General features: G+C 39.9%; 1 protein-coding gene across 1 annotated transcript in view; it reads left to right on the top strand.

Annotated features, from left to right (window-relative positions):
- RYR2 (ryanodine receptor 2) overlaps window positions 1-18,059 on the top strand; it is a 736,030-nt gene that overhangs the window by 314,050 nt on the left and 403,921 nt on the right. Inside the window, exons 8-10 of the mRNA XM_064594590.1 lie at window positions 157-269; window positions 8,040-8,139; window positions 8,857-8,953. Coding sequence (XP_064450660.1) covers window positions 157-269; window positions 8,040-8,139; window positions 8,857-8,953 — 310 coding nt within the window. The remainder of the gene's footprint in view (window positions 1-156; window positions 270-8,039; window positions 8,140-8,856; window positions 8,954-18,059) is intronic.

Here is an 18,059-nt window from a genome sequence, read left to right as displayed (position 1 = left end):
CAATTTCAAACTTCGGGAAGCTGTGTGGAAAAGACCATTTTATTTATCAGGAGACTGATTTGGAAGCCTTATTTCATTTCCCTCTTTTATTTTGGAGGCGTTGGCCAAGAAAATCGATTTTACAGTAAGAGGTGCCTCTTTGTGTTCATCCTGCAGGGGAGGCTTGTTGGTGGACCATTCATCCTGCCTCTAAGCAGCGATCGGAAGGAGAAAAGGTTCGAGTTGGAGATGACCTCATCTTGGTCAGTGTGTCCTCTGAGAGGTACCTGGTAAGTGGGCCCATGCTGTCATGTGTTTACCGATAGGATCCAGCACAGGCCAATCCAGCTTTCTCTGTAGATTGCAAATTATGTAGGGAAATTGCTTAGAAATAAGTCTGTATCTCTCTTTGATGAGTGACAACTCCCTAAGACAGGGAATAATGAGACCTTTGTGGTAGCATGGTTTTCAGGTTTATCTAAGACAGGCTTCCCGGGTACCCTTAGTTTGTGTGTCCGTGATCCTGCCAGCACCTATTCTTAAATTATTGTATCAGTGGCATGTAAATGCGGTCTAATCAGGATTTCAAAATTCCACGGACCTTATTTTGTGGCCACGGAAGAAGGCAGTGTTAATGAGGTTGTGAGTACCAATTATGACACTTATAAAAGCAAGTCATTATATGAGAAATTCATGCCGTGTTGAGAAAGGAGAACTAGACAAAATGAAAACCAGCTACAGTCTCTCATCCACATGATGTTGTTTCCGAGGGCCAGGGTTAGAAATGGGAGAAGGAAAAAAGTTTAGGTGTCATCTTTGAAGGTGTATTTTATTTTTGTGGCGAGGCCATGATATATTTGATTTCACTTATTTAGTAAACTGTATTTTTGCTGAAGAATAATCATATACCAAAGTTCGAAGAAGGATGCCAGTGCAAAATACGCTTTTTATTTTAAGGATGAAAAAGTAATTAGACTAACAGGAGCGCTTTGTTGGCTCAGTCCGTAGAGCGAACAACTCTTGATCTCGGGGTTGTGAGTTCAAGCCCCACTTTAGGTGTAAAGATTACTTAAATCTTTTATTATATATTTTTAAAGATTTTATTTATTTATTTGACAGAGAGAGGAGAGCACACGCAGGGGGAGCGGCAGGGAGAGGGAGAGGGAGAAGCAGACTCCCTGCTGAGCTTGGAGACCAATGTGGGGCTCGATCCCAGCACCCTGGGATCATGACCTGAGCCAAAGGCAGATGCTTAACCGACTGAGCCACCCAGGTGCCCCGGGATTACTTAAATCTTTTTAAAAAAAGAGAAAGTAACTAAACAACAGATATAAATAGGGGTATTATAAACTTTACATGAATATTTATATAAGAAAATCCAAACATCATAGTGGATGATGATTGAAATAAAAATCAGAAGTAAAACATTGTTTCATTTAAGCACACACTGATTTATAGAAAGTGTATTCCAACTGCCATAAATCAAAATATTATTTCTGTGTCATGGATTTAGGATTAAGTAGGTGGTTGGTATCCCTCGCTCAATGAACATGGAGTTAGAGTGGGTTTGGGGGTATTGGAAGTCAGTTTTTGCTTCCCAACCCATTTAGTTCCAATTTTGAGAGAAGAACGGTTTTGTTTTACTTGCTTTGTGCAAAGAGGGAATAATGAAGCCAGGGAAATGATGGAACAGCGTTCATGTAACTGACAGGGAGTATTAAATTAAATGGAACATCTAACATTGCCTCGCTAAGGGGAGGCCTGGAGCGTTTCTCTCCTTTTGTCTCTTAACGGATGCCGGTGGAAACAGGCACCATCCACATTTCTAGGGCAATACAAGTGTGTCAGCTTGTCAAAGAAGCATTTATGAAGCCCTTGCTGTGTGCATATGCTGTGTATTCAGGCACTGTATGTCTTGATCAGGAGGTAGACATTTTGAGTTGTAGTTTTACATGGAAACCAATAGCAGCTAAAAATAATCCGTGCATGCTTTTAAAGATCTACAGATCTTATTTTGATTTTGGCATAACGGTGCATGTTTTTTGCTGTACAACTTGTACTTCGCACTGAAGGAGTAGAAAACTCGCAATCTTGCAGGGGCCGTGGCTTCTCGCATCAATTCTGCCACCACATGTCGGAGAGAGGCGTGTAATTCCTTGAATTCTGGCTTTCTCATTTGCAAAATGGTGATGATTATACTTAACACAAAGTTCCTGGGATGAAGCAATGAGATAATGAATTTGAATATGGTTTGACTGAAAAAGCACTATACAAATAAGAGCAATAATCCTAATGCATGAGGTTCACCTTCTCTTGCCTTTAGAAATCACTAAATGTCATGATTAATGAAATTCACAAATTATGTTCAAGCTACATTTTAGCCCATTTATGCAAGTTCCTTTTCTGGTAATCTTTTAGAGAGCTACACACGGTGGCCAACCAGACTGTTAAGATTTCCCTTTCATCGGGTAACGAAGTCAGTGCTTTTAGTGTTTATCTCTGAGCACCTAGCTTGTCGTAGAAACCATAGGAAGGACCAAGGGTATGTTGTGCGTGGTTTCTTCCATCAAAAACTTAGTGGAAGGAATGAACCAAACACCTAGGGAACTGTATGAGAATATTACAAGGCAGTAAGTACGTGTTACCGTTTAGGTTATTGGTACGGGATATAGAGAAGGTTAATTATTATCTCACGTTGCACTGTGGTTGATTAGAAGAATCTAGAGAAAGTGCATACGGGCAAGAAGTGAGGGAGTAAAAGGTCTTTGGAATATGGCAGTTGGAATAATCCACATGCTGAAACTGGATACCTAAAAATGGGCTCTGTGTGTTGATATATTTGTTAGTTGGTGTAGGGCCTGGTAAGTATGAGCCTGGCCAATCACATAACTTCGCAAAACCCTCAGTTTCTTCATCTGCAGTAAAGTGATGATAAACCTAGCCCACAGGGGTGTTAAGAGGATTAAATGCTTGGATCCAAGCAAGATTCATAGCTCTGTGAATGGTACATGTAGGAATTGCTTATGAGTTGCTACCACTGTTTACCTGGGAGGTTTGTATTTATTGAGAATGGTTAAGGAAACTGCAGATATTTAACCAGAAGAAAAAGTTGGGATGGGAGCAGTGAAGGGAGTAGGATAGTTGATTTTAAATAAAGGCTTAGCGTGGAAAGCCAGGTTCACATTCTTGGCTGAACACACAGTAGTTAAAGCTAACTGCTCTAAATAAACATTTCTAGTCATTGATTTTGTAACTTTTAGTCGTTAGTGTCTATTGACCTTAGATCTGTTTTTTGTCCACTAACAGTGATGGTTAAGCTGAGGTTAAACTATCAAAATGTGCATTTGATGCTCTACAATAGCTCATAACTGTTGGGGTGCTGAATGGGTTAAATTGGACTGTAAGGGACTGATTTTCAGTCCTGTGCTCTGCAGAGGTGCCTCATGGACAGAAGAGGGTGCTGTGTCAGGTACCAGGCGCCCCAGGCTCCATCTTCCCCTGCTTTACACATTGGACCTCCACGCATGATTTCCCAGGAATAAAGGGTCTTATCTCTAGAAATGGTTGTAAACCACCATCCAAATTCTGTCTTTTCTCATGTGGCCGTTTCATATTCTAATATGGAATGATATCTTAATCCCCTTTTCAGGGATGTCCAAGAGGGGAAAAAAAAAATTCCTTTGCTCCAATTGGAACTACTTATTTTTTTTTTTTCAGGAAGACTTGGGCAAAGCTGCTTAAACATAAGAGAAATATACAATTTAAAATAGAGAAAACATGGCCAAGTAGGTATTGCTGACTGTTGAATCTATTTCAAACTAAACAAAACAAGGTAAAGCAAACAAAACAATTTTTACTGGTTTAGAAAGATGTAAAATGATGTTGGTATGCACAGAAGTCTTCAATCTGTGGTTTGGATTGCTTGCATTGGAAACACTGATTTTTGACTAATTTTTTCTTAATTAGGTCACTTATAGAAATAGACAGGTTTTGTGTTTTTTTTTTTTTTTTAAGATCCATGAAAACATTGCCAAACAAACAAATGTCTAAAAGTAAATTGGGAAGAGCAGAACCCCACAATCTAAAGAGTGATGACAGATGCTTAAAGAAGACTCTTCTGGGCTTCCTAAGAACTTCCCTACCTCTCCCCTACTAGGTGTTTTGATGGCAGAGTAAGTTGCTGAGCTGCCTCAAGTTGCATAAAAATATCGATAACTAAAAAGGATTGCGATCATAAATATTTCCAAGCTAATTATGGTTATCAGCCAGTGCATTATTTATTTATTTACTGTGAGCCTTTTTCTTTTTTTCTGTCTGTGGCTCAGGTGATGGAAGCATAGAATATTACATGTGGAAAGAGTGTCTGTTCTGTGCCCCTCATTTTTCTCAGAAGAAAACAAATGAAGCCTGGAGGGTGATATGTCTTGCTTACTTGTGTTCCCTGTCACTGGATGATAATTTATCCAGAGTGTTGCTCACCGGGGCCTAAGTGCCTGACGCTTAGAGAAATAGATGTGTTGAATAAATGCATCTGATAAGGGTTGAATTCAGATGTTCTTAAAAATTTTTGTGCCATAGACCCCTTTGGCAACCTGAGAAAGCTTATGATCATAATGTTTTGAAATGCTTAAAATATATGCATAGGGTAACAAAGGTTTTAAAATGCTTGTGATCATAAGGTTTTAAAATGCTTGTGATCATAAGGTTTTAAAATGCTTAAAATATATGCATAGGGTAACAAAGAAAACTAAAAGTTACCAAAGTGGAGTTCTGGTTATTTTAGAATATCCTCTCTGTTTCTGAGTTTTTGTGCTTCTATCGTATAATGTCCTGTTACTCAAAACACTGTTCTGGGGCCAGCAGCCTTGGTTGCCATCCCTCTCCCCTACACTTCCTGAGTTCAAATCTGCTGTTTTTGACAAGATCCTCACCTGATTCCTGTGGGTATTGGGTCTTGAGAGTCACTAACAGAAACGTCAAGGTGACCTTTGCTGGTGGGTTGATGCTACCATGGTATGTAAATTCTAGAGTAGTTACATGTTTCAGCCTAAGGCCCACTTTGCTTTCAGCCTCTGGCCACATCTGTTTTGCTTTAAGGACAACTCATCTTTGTTTTAGTAATTAAACTTGTTACCGCATTCTGAATATTTAATGCAACAGGCCTGACTTGATGTTGTTCTTCCTCAGATTTCCTTTTGCTGTTTAAGCAGCAAAATTAATTAGAAGCATCCAAAATACTTATGCCTAGAGAATATTTTCTTGAGAAGAGTGAGCGTTATCTAGATAAGTTTATACAGTGTAATATGATAATATGATCTGAAGGACATTTTTAGGACTTTCTCTGGCAGACTGAAATTTTCATATTTTTATGATCCTCTCCTATGTATTATTTATCTTTCGACTTAGGTAGGATTTGAAAACTGCATCTTAACCCACCTCCCCACCCCCATTATTTTCCCACAGCAGTGACTCCTTATTGTCTGAAGTATAAGGGCCCTTGCACCTGACTTCTCTGTGGATCCATCTCTCACTGTATTCCTAAGCATATGCTCTAAGCCCCACAGGTGAAACTGCTGTACTTGACGTTCCCATATCTCTGCCCCTTTGGAGACCCTCTGCTCTTTGTCATAGCATTCCCGTTAACAGAGCCTCTTGGAGGGTTAAGCAGGTCCAGGCCACTTCGCATTATGACGTTTCTGGTATATTAAAAATGAAAATCTCCAAACTGGCTTATAAAATGTAAGTTGTCTCGTAAAAATTTTGGCGTGTTTTAAACATTTCTACTTAGCACGTTAACATTATTACTGTACATACCCAAATCCAATGTATGTACAAACTTACTTGGGGACAACAACTCTAAATAGAGAAACGTGATGCCCAGACCACACAGTGCTACTGACCCCTGAAAGCCCTCATCCCACGGGAAATACCTTGTCTTATGCAGATGCCACCTGTCCTCAAGGTTCCATGTAATGAACTCTGTTCCAGTTAGGTTGGCTAAAATGTTCTTCTCTGGGGCGCCTGGGTGGCTCAGTCATTAAGCGTCTGCCTTCGGCTCGGGTCATGATCCCAGGGTCCTGGGATCGAGCCCTGCATCGGGCTCCCCGCTCAGCGGAAAGCCTGCTTCTCCCTCTCCCACTCCCCCTGCTTGTGTTCCCTCTCTCGCTGTATCTCTCTCTGTCAAATAAATAAAATCTTTAAAATGTTCTTCTTCTCCATTCCTGTAGCACTTTGATTACATTTCACCTAACATTTAAAAAAAATGCTGACCTATAGCATTTTGCGTATATATTTTACCTTCCCCTCCGTATTACAAGCACCCTCAGGGTAGAAAGTGTGTTCTATTAATATTTAACATGGGGCTTCACACATAGCATATTCAGTGAGACATGATGAGTTAACAAATGATGGTAACCTATTTATCATAATGTGGCATGAGCTTTCCCTCAAATTCAGAAGTAAAAATATAAGCATTGGTGTTCTGAATCGTCTTCTCATGGTTTGGGAAAATCCATATGGATGTGTGTGTGCATGCGTGCATGCCATTATTTTGACTCAGGTCATTGAAATAGGAATATTTATGGAATAACTTAAGAAATTTTTGGGGTTTAAACTACTTTGATTTTAAAGGTTTGGTTGGCTTCTCCCGCATACTTGCTTAGTGAACAACGCTGCTCGATGTGAGGTATATAGTCATGAACCATGTCTAATAGCTTATGAGGTGGGGAAAGAAAAATACACAGAACAATTACATCATTTGATGATTGTTCTGAAAGAACATATATTTTTGTTGATTGTGGAAGCAGAGCACATGCGATTTATTTGTAAACACTTAAAGACTTTTAATATTGGGGAAGAAATTGAATAACCAAATTTCAGCTGGGATTTTCTGTCAGCGGGCCAGGCTGAGGTGAAGAGGTTGGAAACAGGCACATCTCCTTGAGATGAGGGAGGGGGTCAGGATGAGTGATGGCCAAATCTGTTGCATCAGCTGGTAAACTTTTAATTTTATTGATTGGAAAGATTATTGATAAGATGACTGTATGGGTGTCAAATGTCAAAACTTCCTTTGGTTTTGTTCCTAAGAGAAAGATATCGAAATACCTATTTTTGCTAGTGACTTGAGAATGGTATGTTTAGGTAAGAGAACGTCAGGGTCCGAATGACCCGTGGAGCATAGCGGTGTGATTGTGATTGCTCTTCATCTAACTAGGAGGGTCAGATTTCTGGGGGGAAATCTAATATAATTAAAGACTTTAAAAGCTTAGACCGTCCTCAGTTTTGGAGAAGTGTTGCAGAAACATTACAGGAATATTGGTGATGTTTACGGAGATGACTCTAAGGAAAAAGTGGTTGTTCTATGTCTATTTGAAATTCTAGAGGCAGCCAAGTAGTGATTAGTCAAATGAGCAACGCATTTGGCTGTGCTCATAATTTTGTTTTTCTTTACTAATCATTTGATTACTCATATATGATGGTGCTCAAAGATAGGAAATATATTATTTTAGTACATTTCTATTTTTGAGAAGGAAAATCTGAAATTTGCAGTATCTGAATCTTGGAGGAGTTTTTTTGCCCCAGTTTTAGATGCGTATTAGGAAACATTGCCACCTAATGGCTATTATATCATATTGCAGAGAAAGTTCCCAGAGGACCCTATAAAAACCAAGTAGATTTTACTTACCTCACTGTCAAAAAAACTGTTGCAGTATGATATGTAGAACACTTAATTACAATTTTAATGGTAAGTGCCCACTATCTAAACAGTTTTGTCCCTCAATAAACTTTAAAACAAAGCAGTCTGTTTTAACACATGTATTTATTTTTGTAGTCTTGTTTGTGTGTTTTCTCATGAGTGGCTTAGAATGAAGCTGAAAAATACAGACAGAAACTCTCATTTTCCTTCTGCTAGTCTCTTGATGACTTAGTGACAGGACTGGAACAGATGTTCTCAGTGGACATTTCCAAATCTGCAGCGTTAAGTTCTAACTGCCAGGAGCGCTTAAGTAGTGAGACTTTCGAAGCACCTGAAGAGATGCCTCCTTTTACCTCTCCCACAGCACCTGTCTTACGGCAACAGCAGCTTACACGTGGATGCTGCCTTCCAGCAGACTCTCTGGAGCGTGGCCCCCATCAGCTCAGGAAGCGAAGCCGCCCAAGGTAAAAACTCCACTTCCAGGAGAGGGCTCGTCCTAGATGCACAGTTGACAGCCATCTCTGGAATTGTGATAATGAGCAGATTGGTAATTAGAGCATTTTGTGTCAGAGTATTCTGGAATGCAGATACGTGACATTTAAGAATCTTGTTCAAATCGCTACTTGAAATTGAATTTTGTGTGAAGATTGATCTTTTTTTAATTTTTATTCTTATGCTACTGTAGCTTTTGCTTATTTTTGTGTGGTTTATAGGCGAGCTTTCTAGATGTTATTTGCTCCAATGTTTTGGCTTCAGGGTGTTGCTCAGTTAGGCTAACATCGAGGTTTCTCATCTTCCATGGTTGGGTGATTTAGAGCCAGATCACAGTGTTCATGCATCAGGATTTCTCAGGAAATGTCTGCATTTATGTTCTGATTATTCTCACTTATACAGGTTCAAATCTGAACCTATCCATGTTTGTATGTTAAAGGGAGGATTTTATGGGGTTTGAGGTCGTGTTTTCTAGTGGGGACATCACTACCTGTGGGACTTGGGAACCTTGAGCTCAGAGGTGGCAGGCAGGTGGCACCATTCATCTCTATGATTTTGGCCAGGTACTGAAGCCTCACTAAACGTTTGTTTCTCTGTCTATGAAAAGAGAAGATCAGACCAGATGATCTGTCCGGTTATCAGCATCTGACCATGACCGTTCGAATGTGACTGAATTTCAATCCTTACAGGATATCTAATTGGTGGTGACGTCCTCAGGTTGCTGCATGGACACATGGATGAATGCCTCACTGTCCCTTCGGGAGAACACGGGGAAGAGCAGAGGAGGTTGGTACCAAGCCCCGCACCTTGAGCCTTGCATTTCCTTGCCTTGATATAATTGTTGAAATTAAGGATATGTCTGTTCAGGCCGTTTGCATAATAGAAAGTGGGCCACTAACACTCCTCTGTCCATTGAAGGGATCCATGTGTTGGCCTCTTTAGAAATTTTCTCTTATGTTCTGTTTTTATTACCTCTTGATAGAATTGCTGGAAATTTTTGTAAAAATAAAACAAGGTCAGAACTATTGATTAAAACATACAGAGTGGAAGGAGTGAACACATTAAACTACTTAAAACTTCCTTAAATGTTCATTAATTTTGATTATATTACCTCTCTCACATTAATATTTGTTGGCATTGGGTGGAGACTGAAGTCCTCTGAATCACTGGGAAAAGTGCACAAATAGTGCAAAGTCATAAGATATTTAGGATGATTTGAATGTTCTGCTTTGATGAATTAATGGGTGAATAGTGAGTTGAACACACAAGTAAGAGATTACTGCGAGAGAAGGCATTGTCTGGATGGTTTATTACAGGTTTTTAATTCTTTTAATGGACATTGCTCACGATATTAACATATATAGAGAGGTAACTATTATACATATTTATTTTTGTAACTTGGAGAACATTCAGAAAGTTAATACTCAATTAACTAGCTGTTTAATCTTGGGAAAAGTCCCTTGGAGAAGTGGGTGTTAGTCGTGCCTCTCTGACCAGGCAGGACCTGGCTTGTAATGAAGGGTGAAACACAGATCCTGGAAAATTCTGTCAACAAAAAATGCTGCTTATGCTAGGTTAGGAAGAAGATGTTGGTGGTGTTGATAGGGTTTGTATAAAAGACGAGGGGGGATTCAAAAGGCAGTTGGTTTGAGGAATTAATTCCAATCAGAAGGATAAAGATAAGACTCAAGGGGATGACAGTTTTCCCACAGTGACCAGGGGAGGATGGAATCAGAGGTGGAAACTAGACAAGAGAGACCAGTGTGGTCAGCTTTTGAAGGATCCTTGGTGCCATTCCCATAGGCTGGCTTTTACTCTGAAGTAGTTAGGAAGGAGGGTGGCATGGGGGTGAAGTGGTCAGGTCTCTTGTAAAGAAATAGATAGGTCTGATGGGCAGGAGGAGCTTGGGTCAAAGATGAGGAGAGTCCAAATCAGGGAAACCAACGAGGACAGGCCTGTTTTTAGGCATTCATGTGAGAGGAAGGGAGAAACTTGACCTGGAGAGTGGCCATCAGAATGGAGAAGTCTACCTGGACCAGAGACATTTTAGGTCACATTGACTGGTTTAGGGATGAACTACGTGGACTATGAGGGGATGTATCTGATCCAGGGTGTCCTGATATTTCTGACTCGAGTGAAGAGAGATGGTGCTAAGGATCGTATGAGACATGGATATTTCATACTAAGGATTGAGTTAAAGTTTGGACAGTGGTGAGTACAGGGGGTCTGTGGGACATCCTGCAGGAAGTTAGAATTTTTGAGTCATTTATGTAGGCAAAGCTTGGCTTGGATGTAAATCCCAAGCCCCCAGGGGATCGTTGAAGGAATGGGAGTCCTAGGTAGGGAGGGCAGAGCTGGGATTAGGGGGATGTATTTGTCAGTTTGGGCATTGCTTTAAAAACTCTGTAAAACCTTGAACTAGACTAATGAGAGAGGAGGCCAAGGGTGGAATCCCAGAGAATGTTGACATTTGGGATGTGAATGGGAAAAGAAGCATCGGCATGATGGTTGAGTGGAGAACCAGAAAAGTTAGTCATGGAAGCGAAAGGAGGTTTGGGGGACAGATGTGTTAAATGCTGTGTTATGTTTATATAGACATAGGAGCAAAAAGAGGTTGTGTTGTAGTCTTTGGGGTCTTTATTCCTTGATTTGTTTGTTAAATGAAACCCTTAAATGATTCTTAGGGACTTTTTAATAAAAGAGTATATTTATTTATTAGAGAGAGAGAGACAGACAGAGCATAAGCAGGGGGAGTGGCAAAGGGAGAAGCAGGCTCCCCTCTGAGCAGAGAGCCCAACACAGGGCTCAATCCCAGGACCCCAGGATCATGACCTAAGCTGAAAGCAGACGCTTAACCACTAAGCCACCCAGGCACCCCTCTTCGAGACTTTCTGTTCTTCCTACAGACAGTTGAGAGAGTTGTAGTTAAAGAAATGGTCTCTGGAGCTAGACAGCCCTGGGTTTGGGCCTCCGCTCTGCCACTTCCTAGTTGTCGGACTCGTGCGGTGACTGAATTTCTTGAACGATTGCTTTGCTCCTCTGTAAAATGCAGCTTAAACATTAGCTGCTGCTCTGTGGGATTGTTGTGAAGATTCAGGAAGAAAAGGTAGGTAGAATACTCGATGCATATTAAGAGATCAGCAGATTTGTTGTCAATGGCATTATTATTTAGGCAGAAGAGCAGCATTTAGTCAGATAGGGAAAAATTTGAGGGACCCCAGGCATGTGCATGAAAGCTTAATAGAGCATTGACTTTGGAGGAAGAGAGTCGAAACTCTAGCAAACAAAATCCTCTTTTCTTTGAATTGAATGGATTAGGGGTGGGGTGAGGAAGGGCTCCTGATTCTTGCTAAGGTTCGGAAACCAGGAATGGATGAGCATAGTTTTTGTTGTAACAGTTGAATGTTTTCTTTCTTAAATGAGCATATTCAGTGTCTAATAGACCCCGGATTTCCTCAGCTAATGTCCCTGGCAATGAGTACCGTTTTGCATATCTCCTGGACATTAGAGAACCTGTATGTTCAGTAGGTGATTTCCTTATAGAGTGGATTTTTCTCCTGATTCTGTAAGTAGTTGGTTATTACTGCAGAGAAGACTAGGGGCCATTTCAAAGGTATTTTCCTATTGTTCTGGACCCACTTTTCCATTGCACACAGGTTAAAGTCTGTCCTTTCTCATACCATTCTTGATTTAATGTTGTTAATTTCTGTATCAAATTAATCTCAGTATGCAGTTCGCATCACAGCTCTTTCTAGGGAATGATGTCAGCAAGAACACCTCCATTTGTGCCCTTCATACAGCATGTTTACACGGGTGAAATTAGATTTAAATAGATGTCAGATCATGACTCGAGGGAGAAAATGAGTCAGAAATATGCAGCAGGAGCCCAGGGGGTGTTGTTTCCGAAAGGAGAGTTACATTTGCCTTCATTAAATTAAATGGTGAGATTGGGCATTGATTTGCATGAAATGATAAAAATAATTTCTTCAATTACACATTCACCAAGCGCACTGTTATTTCAAGTCTTGTTAATATCATGGTGTAGAAATTTCTTTATCTCTGTCTGCTTTTTTTTTTTTTTAATTTTAATTATGTTACGTTAATCACCATATCTCTGCTCTTATCTGGAGTCATTTCGGTGCCTTAGGTGACTCGGGGAAAGGGCAAAAAAAAAAGCAAAGGGCAGCTCAGCCTGAAGGCAGAAGTTCTATAATTGATATGAATCCATACCGGGGAAGAAAAACAGCATGATAACCTAGGATTGTATATATCTTGATTCATTAAAAAAAAAAGTGAAAATAATTTGACCTTTGGACAGCGACTTGAAAGCTGGAGAAGTTCCAGGGAAATACCAAACATTTCTTTTACCTCACAGCCCTTTGCTGTCCTTTTGATCTGCTTATGCTCATTAATTGTGTCCTATTATTAAAACTCAAAGAACTAAGGTCAAACCAGATTTGTTATAGGAAGCAGTGGAAATGGGGAGATGGCCAGAAGTAACTGTTACTTCCGAGTAAGTTAGGAACATTTTGGTCCTAAATGCTCTGTTCCTGACTGGCTTGGTCAATCCGTCCATGCCTCATTCCACTGACATGACTGTAATCGTAGCATTTGAAAATGAGTTCGGGGCTGGGTTCCATAACTCTAGAGACCAACGGAGTTATCTTTAATTTCCTCTTCACATTTAAATTTGTACATGGAAGTGATTACTTATACATTCTCATGAGGGGATTAATAAAAACTCTTAGAATGAAGAGCATACAGTGTCCCATTCAATTAAGTGGAATTGAGTGGGCGAATGAAGCCCAACCAAGTTAAATAAATTTTACAATTTTCTCCACTCTTCTTGCTTTCTCCACTCTTCTTACATTTCTGGATTGCATTCTGACATTTCTTGTGAAATTCAGCAGCACTATAGATTTATTTTAAATTTCTTGAGATTTTTTTGTCCAGGAAGAGCGGTGGCTTTATAAAATCACTTACGGTATACAGCTTGTCTTAATAACAGTAAACATATAATCTATAGGGGTTGTGAGCATTTGGGTAAAAGGGAGAGATACTTTGAGCATTAGCTTAAATTGTAATTTCTTAGTTCTTACTCAAGCTCTTCAGATAGTGAGAATACATTAAAGAGAAACAGGGATTTGTCAGATGCAACATAGTGTTTTAATTATTGACTTAAAAATAAGCTTTCATTCTGGAGGCTGGAAATTTGATTACCAATTTTCATTTGGAGCATGAAATTATTTTATATAGGGAGTATTTTCTGCCCTAGATTCTGTCTCTGGATTGCATCTTATTACTTCTGTCCATTTTTATGTGAAGCGTAATAAAATATGAACAAAGGCATTTCCTTTATGTGCACACACACTTACTTTTGCATTAAATATGCACTATCTGAATTAAGTATGCCGTACTTTTAAATTAGTGTATTTTATTTTTATTTTTTTCATAATTTTTTTATTATGTTAGTCACCATACAGTACATCATTAGTTTTTGATGTAGTGTTCCGTGATTCATTGTTTGCATGTAACACCCAGTGCTCCATGCAGTACGTGCCCTCCTTAATACCCATCACTGGACTAACCCATTCCCCTACCGCCCTCCCCTCTAAAACCCACAGTTTGATTCCCAGAGTCCATAGTCTCTCATGGTTAGTCTCCTGCTCTGATTTCCCTCCCTTCATTTTTCCCTTCCTTCTCCTAATATCCTCTGTGCTATTCCTTATGTTCCACAAATAAGTGAAACCATATGATAATTGACTTTCTCTGCTTGACTTATTTCACTTAGCGTAGTCTCCTCCAGTTTCATCCATGTTGATGCAAATGTTGAGTATTCATCCTTTCTGATGGCTGAGTAATATTCCACTGTATATATGGACCACATCTTCTTTATCCATTTGTCTGTTGAAGGGCATCTTGTCTCCTTCCACAGTTTGGCTATTGTGGACATTACTGCTATGAACATTGGTATGCATGTGGCCCTTCTTTTCACTACATCTGTTATCTTTGGGGTAAATACCCAGGAGTGCAATTGCTGGATCATATGGTAGCTCTATTTTCAACTTTTTGAGGAACCTCCATACTTTTTCCAGAGTGGCTGCACCAGCTTGCATTCCCATCAACAGTGTAAGAGGGTTCCCCTTTCTCCACAACGTCTCCAACATTTGTTGTTTCTTTCCCTGTCCATTTTGGCCATTCTAACTGGTGTAAGGTGGTATCTCAGTGTGGTTTTGATTTGAATTTCCCTGGTGGCTAATGATGATGAACATTTTTTCATGTGTCTGTTAGCCATTTGTATGTCTTCTTTGGAGAAGTGTCTGTTCATGTCTTCTGCCCATTTTTTGACTGGATTATTTGTTTTTTGGTTGTTGAGTTTGAGAAGTTCTTTATAGATCTTGGATAGCAGCCCTTTATCTGTAGTGTCATTTGCAAATATCTTCTCCCATTCTGTGGGTGCCTCTGTTTTGTTGACTGTTTCCTTTGCTGGCAGAAGCTTTTTATCTTGATGAAGTCCCAAAAGTTCATTTTCGCTTTTGTTTCCCTTGCCTTTGGAGACGTGTTTTGAAAGAAGTTGCTGTGGCCGATATCGAAAAGGTTACTGCCTCTGTTCTCCTCTAGGATTTTGATGGATTCCTGTCTCACATTGAGGTCTTTCATCCATTTAGAGTTTATCTTTGTATATGGTATAAGAAAATGGTCCAGTTTCATTCTTCTACATGTAGCTGTCCAGTGTTCCCAGAACCACTTATTGAAGAGACTGTCTTTTTTCCATTGGCTATTTTTTCCTGATTTGTCAAAGATTAGTTGACCATAGAGTTGAGGGTCCATTTCTGGAGACTCTATTCTGTTCCATTGGTCTGTGTGTCTGTTTCTGTGCCAGTACCATGCTGTCTTGGTGATCACAGCTTTGTAATATAGCATGAAGTCAGGCAATATGATGCACCCAGCTTTGTTTTTTTTTTTTCCAACATACCCTTGGCGATTCGGGGTCTTTTCTGTTTCCATACAAATTTTAGGATTGTTTGTTCCAGCACTTTGAAAAATTCCATTGGTATTTTGATCAGGATGGTGTTGAAAGTATAGATTACAGCATAGACATTTTAACAATGTTTATTCTTCTGCTCCATGAGCATGGAATGTTTTTCCATCTTTTTGTGTCTTCTTCAGTTTCTTTCATATGTGTTCTGTAGTTTCTACAGTGTAGATCCTTTACCTCTTTTGTTAGGTTTATTCCGAGGTATCTTATGGTTTTTGGTGCTATTGTAAATGGAATCAATTCCCTAATTTCTCTTTCTACAGTCACATTGTTTGTGTATAGGAAAGCAACTGATTTTCTGTGCATTGATTTTGTATCCTGCCACATTACTGAATTGCTGTATGAGTTCTAGTAATTTAAGTTAGTGAATTTTAAAATGGATAAATTAGGGGAATATTACTGGGAATTACTATTTGGTCTCTGTCTTGGACACCAGTATTAGGGGAATATTTTTTGAAAAGCATCATTTGTATGTTTTTTTAAGATTTTATTTATTTTAGAAAGAGAGCGAGCGAACTGGGGGAGGGGCGGAGAGAATTTCAAGCAGACTCCCTGCTGAGCATGGAGCCCAGCGCCAATCTTGATCTCATGACTCTGAGATCATGACCTGAGCCAAAATCAAGTTGGATGCTTAACTGACTGAGCCACCCATGCGCCCCCCAAAAAGCATCATTTGTATGTTAAAACAGATTATGCTACATAGTTCATGGGTAGTTTTATTCATTCAGTAACAATTTGTGGGATGGCCATCATGTTCTGGGTGCTGGGGTTATAGTAGGATATAAAAAGATACAATGTTTCCTTTCTCAAGGAGTTTGCATTCTAGTGGGGATATGGGAAAACAAAAACATAAATGCTCTTATTTATAAATGCACACACATACATGTGCGCCCACAGGTAATCTACAAGGTGATGATGAGCACTTTGGAAAAAAATAAAGGAGACAAAGGAATGAAAAAGGTCCATGTTTGTGTGTGTGTTTGAGGGAGGGAGAGAGGGGAGAGGGAAGAGGAGTGATCAGCAGAGAGAGGTTGTTGTGTTTCTGTCTTATCAGGCATTACTATTGGCGTATACTTGCTCTGTCTTGCTACTTTCAAATGCAGGACAATTAAATTATTGTTTCTGACAATATCTGGAAATAAATGCTACATTTGCTTTCCAGAATGTGACTCAGCAGGCAGAAGCTGTGCCATATGTATGCATGACAGTATTTTTTGCCTCCTTGCCCCTTGTATGATATTATGATGATTTAATGAGCTTTAAGTTGTAAATAATTGATAAGGCATGATATGGGTTTGATACCACGAATTAAATGTCTCTCAGTCTGGCTTAGAAAGAGATGCATGGTTTATGTCTGTGTACACAATTGGATGACTAATATCCTTGCAGGATTTGTATGCCCTCAATCACCACCTAGGAGGAAGCTTATAAAACTGCCTTCTGTGCTGCTGAATGATCAAGGAGATAAAGTTATCATAGGAGGGCTTCTCTTCCACCCCCTTGCCTTTCATGGCCTGTGTGTAAGGTTCAGCCTGGGTCTGGGAGCAGCATGGCTTTGCTCAGCAGTTTTGATGGAAGAATAAGTACATTTCAAGAGCTATTTTCTATTCTGTGCCTCTTCTCCTTGAGAAAGGTTCACTCTTTTCCCCAAACTTAAACTCCCTGCTGATTGCAGAGAGCACAGCACTTTATTTCAGCCTGCCCTCATTAAGCAGCCTGACTTGGTCTGCAGCCACTCTCTCAAGGAAGGACTGGGCTGGAATGCACTGTTTTAAAAAAACATAGGCCTAGAAGGCCAAAGATTAAAAATATTCACTGGGTGGGAGGCGTCTGGGTGGCTGGGTGGGTGGGTGGCTCTGGGTGGCTCAGTTGGTTAAGCATCTGCCTTCAGCTCAGGTCAGGATCCCAGGGTCCTGGGATCTAGCCCCACATCGGGCCCCCTGCTCAGCGGGGAGCGGCTTCTCCCTTTGCCCCTACCCCCTGCTTGTGTGCTCTCTCTCTCAAATAAATAAAATCTTAAAAAAATATCCACGGGAATTGGGCCATTGGATTTCAGTAAAAATGAAAAAAAAAAAAAAAACCAATTGAAATTTTGGATATTCTTTAAGTTGAGTGAATTGAAAAGGAAACAATAGAATAAAAACATCAACATTAAGGGGCGCTTGGGTGGCTCAGTCGTTAAGCATCTGCCTTCGGCTCAGGTCATGATCCCAGGGTCCTGGGATCGAGTCCCGCATCGGGCTCCCTGCTTGGCCAGGAGCCTGCTTCTCCCTCTCCCACTCCCCCTGCTTGTGTTCCTGCTCTCACTATGTCTCTCTCTGTCAAATAAATAAATAAAATCTTTAAAAAAAAAAAAACAACCATCAACATTAAAAAAAGAAACCTTCCAGTTATTTTCTCAATGAAATTTTTTTTAAAAGCTTTTTAAAGATTTATTTATTTATTTGAGAGACAGAGAGTGCGAGCAGGGGGAGGAGCAGAGGGAAAGGGACAAGTAGACTCCCCGCTGAGCATGGAGCACAACACAGGGCTCAATCCCAAGACCTTGAGATCCATGACCTGAGCCGAAACCAAGAGTCGGAAGCTTTACCGACTGAGCCACCCAGGTGCCCGTCTCAATGAAATTTAAGACCATTTTTTACTTATCCATGTTTCGTTTATTCAGTGGATGTATAAGCAATATCTTTTAGGAAAAAAAGAAAAGAAAGAAAAGCTTCCTCTTCTTTTTAATTTCCAGATGCCTTTGTGGTTATATTCTGGTTGGAGTGAAAAGTAAAAGCAACATCTGTTTTGCTGTTTTTCTGCTCTAGTCCTATTTACATGATTCTTTATGATAATGATTTGGAGTAGAAG

This window comes from Mirounga angustirostris, unplaced genomic scaffold (genome assembly GCF_029215605.1).
Source record: "Mirounga angustirostris isolate CCGP_5_RB_7025 unplaced genomic scaffold, mMirAng1.0.hap1 SCAF_6, whole genome shotgun sequence".
Lineage (NCBI taxonomy): Eukaryota > Metazoa > Chordata > Mammalia > Carnivora > Phocidae > Mirounga > Mirounga angustirostris.
This window is presented reverse-complemented; position numbering and strand designations above follow the sequence as displayed.